At 47.0% G+C, this 6000-nt stretch overlaps 1 protein-coding gene across 3 annotated transcripts in view; it reads right to left on the minus strand.

The window, feature by feature from the left end:
• The window catches only part of atg4c (autophagy related 4C, cysteine peptidase), a 60551-nt gene extending 59973 nt beyond the window's left edge, over positions 1–578 (minus strand). For 2 of the 3 annotated variants that reach the window (XM_068037332.1, XM_068037330.1), the window contains exon 1: positions 430–578. In XM_068037332.1, the coding sequence (XP_067893433.1) occupies positions 430–451 (22 nt within the window). In that variant the 5' untranslated portion in view covers positions 452–578. Of the gene's footprint in view, positions 1–110; positions 400–429 lie in introns of those variants that run through there. The other variant, XM_068037331.1, reaches the window with a different exon arrangement.
• Positions 579–6000: the final 5422 nt, after the last annotated feature.

The following is a 6000-nucleotide window of genomic DNA, read 5'->3' on the forward strand; positions in this document are numbered from 1 at the left end:
GTCATTTAAAACGATCAAGACATGTGTTATTTCATCGATGACAGGGCTCTAAATTGACACCAAGGCTGCAGATAGAAAATAAGAGTTTAACTTTTTGGTGTCCAGTTTACCTTCGAGGCAGTTTTCCACCCAGAAAGCCATTTACAGGAATCCAAAATGATCCCCGGTGATGTTTGTATTTTCTCCAGTAAAACAATAAACAGGTTGAATCAGATTATTTCACACGCTAGTTGCTATTTTAACTAATGAAAGATTATGATGATCTGTAATCCCTTTCTTAGAGTAAATAGATGTAGTTTCATTCTTCGCGTCACTTGCCAATCATGCAGCAATACAGGAGGAAAGTCGCTGGACCACAGCAAACACCCTCCTCAACAAAAATAACCCATAAACTGGGCGCATGTCACGCGTGCCGACAACAAACCCCACCTGGTGAAGCAGACTTGCACATACTATCACTGCGCGATTGCCATTTTGATGCAGGTTACACTACATATTATTCATTTTGAAGTTTCTATTTAAAGGGAAGATCCCCGCTTCCGGGTGCGCGCTCTTTCCACAAGATGGCGTCGCCGAACATCCGGGACCAGGAGAAGGCGGATCGCATGCGCAGAAGCGGGACGGCCTCACGTGACGCGACGGCCAGAGTTGGGAACTTGGGGATGGAGCGCAATACAGCACATTTAAGAATGAGCAAATATCTCAGTACACACTGTCAATGTATCATATACTGCATTATAGGGATTAGCAAATATCTCAGGTACAGACTATCAATGTATCATTATGCTGCATTAGAAAGATTAGCAAATATCTCAGGTACAGACTATCAATGTATCATTATGCTGCATTAGAAAGATTAGCAAATATCTCAGTACACACTGTCAATGTATCATATACTGCATACAAAGATCACTGGACGGCGCAGTGGTTAGCACTGCAGCTTCACAGCTCCAGGGACCCGGGTTTGATTCTGGGTACTGCCTGTGCGGAGTTTGAGTTTGCAAGTTCTCCCTGTGTCTGCATGGGTTTTCGCCGGGTGCTCTGGTTTCCTCCCACATCCAAAAGACTTGCAGGTGATAGGTAAATTGGCCGTTGTAAATTGCCCCTAGTGTAGGGAGGTGACAGGGAATATGGGATTACTGTAGTGTTAGTATAAATGGGTGGTTGTTGGTCGGCACAGACTCGGTGGGCCGAAGGGCTTGTTTCAGTGCTGGATCTCTAAATACTAAATAAATATCTCAGTACACACTGTCAATATACCATGCACTGCATTACAGGGCTTAGCAAATATCACAGTACACACTGTCAATGTATCGTATACTGCATTACAAAGATTAGCAAATAGCTCAGTACACACTCAATATACCATGCACTGCATTACAGGGCTTAGCAAATATCTCAGTACACATTGTCAATGTATTATCATATACTGCATTACAAAGATTAGCAAATATCTCAGTACACACTGTCAAAATACCATACACTGCATTACAGGGATTAGCAAATAGTCCAGTACATGCTGTCTATGTATCCAATACTGCATTAGAAGGATTAGCAAATACCTCAGTATACACAGTCAATGTATCATATACTGCTTTACAGGGATCAATAAATATCACAGTACACACTGTCAATGTATCTTATACTGCATTACAGGGAATAGCAACTCTTTTTTATTCGTTCGGGGATATGGGAATCACTAGCTCGGACAGCATTTATTGCCCATCCCTAATTACCCTTGAGAAGCTGGTGGTGAGCTGCATTATTGAACCGTTCCAGTCCTTGAGGTGTAGGTACAACTACATTGCTGTTAGGAAGGGAGTTCCAGGATTTTGACCCAGCAACAGTGAAGGAATGGCGATATAGTTCCAAGTCAGGATGATGCATGGCTTGGAGAGGAACTTGCAAGTGAAGGTGTTCCCATGCGTCTGCTGCCCTTGTCCTCCTAAGCGGTAGGGGTCGTAGGTTTGGAAGGTGCTGTCGAAACAGCCTTGGTGTGTTGCTGCAGTACATCTTGTATGTGGTACACGCTGCTGCCACTGTGTGTTGGTGATGGAAGGTGTGCCCTTCAAGAAGGCTGCTTTGTCCTGGATGGTATCGAGCTTCTTGAGTATTGATGGAGCTGCATCCATCCAGGCAGGTGGAGAGTGTCCCATCACACTCCTGACTTGTGCCTTGTAGATGGTGGACAGGCATTGGGGAGAGAGGAGTTGAGTTACTCGCCGCAGAATTCCCAGCCTCTGACCTGCTCGTAGCCATAGCATTTATGTGGCTAGTCCAGTTCAGTTTCTGGTCAATGATAACCCCCAGGATGTTGATAATGAGGGATTAAGTGATGGTAATGCCACTGAATGTCAAGGGGAGATGGTTAGTTTCTCTCTTGTTTGAGATGGTCATTGCCTGGCACTTGTGTGGCATGAATGTTACTTGCCACTGATCAGCCCAAGCCTGGATGTTGACCAGGTCTTGCTGCATACGGACATGGGCTGCTTCAGTATCTGAGTCGCGAATGGTGCTGAACATTGTGCAACCAAGAGTGAACATCCCCACTTCTGGCCTTCTAATGAAGGGAAGGTTATTGATGAAGCAGCTGAAGATGGTTGGACCGAGGACACTACCCTGAGGAAATCTTGCAGTGATGTCCTGGGACTGAGATGATTGACCTCTAACAACCACAACCATCTTCCTTTGTGCCAGGTATGACTCCAACCAACAATGAGTTTTCCCCTGATTCTCATAGACTCCAGTTTTGCTAGGGCCCCTTGATGCCATACTCGGTCAAATGCTGCCTTGATGTCAAGGGCAGTCACTCTCACATCACCTCTGGAACTGAGCTCCTTCGTCCATTTTTGGACCGAGGCTGTAATGAGGTCAGGAGCTGAGTGGCCCTGGCAGAACCCAAACTGAGTGTCAGCAGTTGATTGCTGAGTAAGTGCTGCTTGATAGCACTGTTAACGCCCCCTTCCATCACTTTGCTGATGATTGGGAGTAGACTGATAGGACGGTAATTGGCCAGGTTTAATTTGTACTGCTTTTTGTGCACAGGACATACCGGGGCAATTTTCCACATTGCCGGGTAGATACCAGTGTTGTAGCTGTACTGGAACAGCTTGGCTAGGGGCACTGCTAGTTCTGGAACACAAATCTTCAGTATTATTGCCGGAATGTTGTCAGAGCCCAAGCCTTTGCAGTATCCAGTGCCTTCAGCTGTTTCTAGATATCACGTGGAGCGAATCGGATTGGCTGAAGTCTGGCATCTGTGATGCTGGGGACCTCAGGAGGAGGCCGAGATGGATCATCAACTCGGCACTTAAGGCTGAAGATGGATGAAAATGCTTCAACCTTCTCTTTTGCGCTGATGTGCTGGGCTGTCCCATCGTTGAGGATGGGAATATTTGTGGAGCCACCTCCTCCTGCCAGTTGTTTAATTGTCCACCACCATTCACGACTGGATGTAGCTGGACTGTAGAGTTTGATCTGATCTGTTGGTTGTGGGATCGCTTAGCCCTGTCTATTGCATGCCGCTTCCACTGTTTGACATGCATGTAGTCCTGTGTTATCGCTTCACCAGGCTGAAGCCTCATTTTGAGGTATGCCTGGTGCTGCTCCTGGCATGCCCTCCTACACTCATCATTGAACCTGGGTTGGTCCTCCAGCTTGGTGGTAATAGTAGAGTGGGGGATATGCCAGCCCATGAGGTTACAGGTTGTGGTGAAATACAATTCTGCTGCTGCTGAAGGCCCACAGCACCTCACGGATGCCCAATTTTAAGTTGTTAGATCTGTTCAAAATGAATCCCATTTAGCACAGTGGCCGTGCCACACAACATGATGGTGGGTATCTTCAGTGTGAAGACGGGACTTCGTCTCCACAAGGACTGTGCCGTGGTCATTGTACCAATACTGTCATGGACAGATGCATCTGCGACAGGTACAAAACAAAACAAAGAACAAAGAACAGTACAGCACAGGAACAGGCCATTCGGCCCTCTAAGCCTGCGCCGATCTTGATGCCTGCCTAAACTAAAACCTTCTGCACTTCTGGGGACCGTATCCCTCTATTCCCATCCTATTCATGTATTTGTCAAGATGCCTCTTAAACGTCGCTATCGTACCTGCTTCCACCACCTCCCCCAGCAGCAAGTTCCAGGCACTCACCACTCTCTGTGTAAAGAACTTGCCTCGCACATCCCCTCTAAACTTTGCCCTTCTCACCTTAAACCTATGTCCCCTAGTAACCGACTCTTCCACCCTGGGAAAAAGCTTCTGACTATCCACTCTGTCCATGCCGCTCATAACTTTGTAAACCTCTATCATGTCGCCCCTCCATCTCCGTCGTTCCAGTGAAAACAATCCGAGTTTATCCAACCTCTCCTCATAGCTAATGCCCTCCAGACCAGGCAACATCCTGGTAAACCTCTTCTGTACCCTCTCCAATGCCTCCACGTCCTTCTGGTAGTGTGGCGACCAGAATTGCACACAATATTCTCAGTGTGGCCTAACTAAAGTTCTATACAGCTGCAGCATGACTTGCCAATTTTTATACTCTATGCCCCGACCGATGAAGGCAAGCATGCCGTATGCCTTCTTGACTACCTTATCCACCTGCGTTGCCACTTTCAGTGACATGTGGACCTGTACGCCCAGATCTCTCTGCCTGTCAATACTCCTAAGGGTTCTGCCATTTACTGTATATGTTCCACCTGCATTAGACCTTCCAAAATGCATTACCTCACATTTGTCCGGATTAAACTCCATCTGCCATTTCTCCGCCCAAGTCTCCAACCGATCTATATCCTGCTGTATCCTTTGACAATCCTCATCACTATCCGCAACTCCACCAATCTTTGTGTCGTCCGCAAACTTACTAATCAGACCAGCCACATTTTCCTCCAAATCTTTTATATATACTACAAACAGCAAAGGTCCCAGCACTGATCCCTGTGGAACACCACTAGTCACAGCCCTCCATTCAAAAAAGCACCCTTCCACTGCTACCCTCTGTCTTCTATGACCAAGCTAGTTCTGTATCCATCTTGCCAGCTCACCTCTGATCCCATGTGACTTCACCTTTTGTACCAGTCTACCATGAGGGACCTTGTCAAAGGCTTTAATGAAGTCCATATAGATAACATCCACTGCCCTTCCTTCATCAATCATCTTCGTCACTTCCTCAAAAAACTCAATCATGTTAGTGAGACACAACCTGCCCTTCACAAAACCATGCTGCCTCTCACTAATCAGTTCGTTTGTTTCCAAATGGGAGTAAATCCTGTCCCGAAGAATCCTCTCTAATAATTTCCCGACCACTGACGTAAGGCGCACCGGCCTATAATTTCCTGGATTATCCTTGCTACCCTTCTTAAACAAACAAAGGAACAACATTGGCTATTCTCCAGTCCTCTGGGACCTCACCTGTAGCCAATGAGGATGCAAAGATTTCGGTCAAGGCCCCAGCAATTTCTTCCCTTGCCTCCCTCAGTATTCTGGGGTAGATCCTATCAAGCCCTGGGGACTTATCTACCTGATTGGTAGATTGGTGAGGATGAGGTCAAGTAGGTTTTTCCCTCTTGTTGGTTCCCTCACCACCTGCCGCAGACCCAGTTTAGCAGCTATGTCCTTTAGTACTCAGCCAGCTCGGTCAGTAGTGGTGCTACCGAGCAGCGCTTGATGATGGACATTGAAGTCCCTCACCCAGAGTACATTTTGTGCCCTTGCTACCCTCAGTGCTTCTTTCAATTGGTGTTCAACATGGAGAAGCACTGATTCATCAGCCGAGGTGGTGATGGGAGGTGGGGGTGGTGGTAGGAGGTTTCCTTGCCCATGTTTGACCTGATGCCATGAGACTTCATACCGACTGTATACCACTGTGCCACCACCTCTGCTGGGTCTGTCTTGCCGGTAGGACAGGACATACCCCAGGATCGTGATGGTGATGTCTGGGACATTGTCTATAAGGTATTTTTCGGTGAGTATGACTATGTCAGGCTGTTGCTGGACT

The sequence above is a fragment of the Heterodontus francisci genome, chromosome 8, assembly GCF_036365525.1.
Source record: "Heterodontus francisci isolate sHetFra1 chromosome 8, sHetFra1.hap1, whole genome shotgun sequence".
In the NCBI taxonomy this organism is placed as follows: Eukaryota; Metazoa; Chordata; class Chondrichthyes; order Heterodontiformes; family Heterodontidae; genus Heterodontus; species Heterodontus francisci.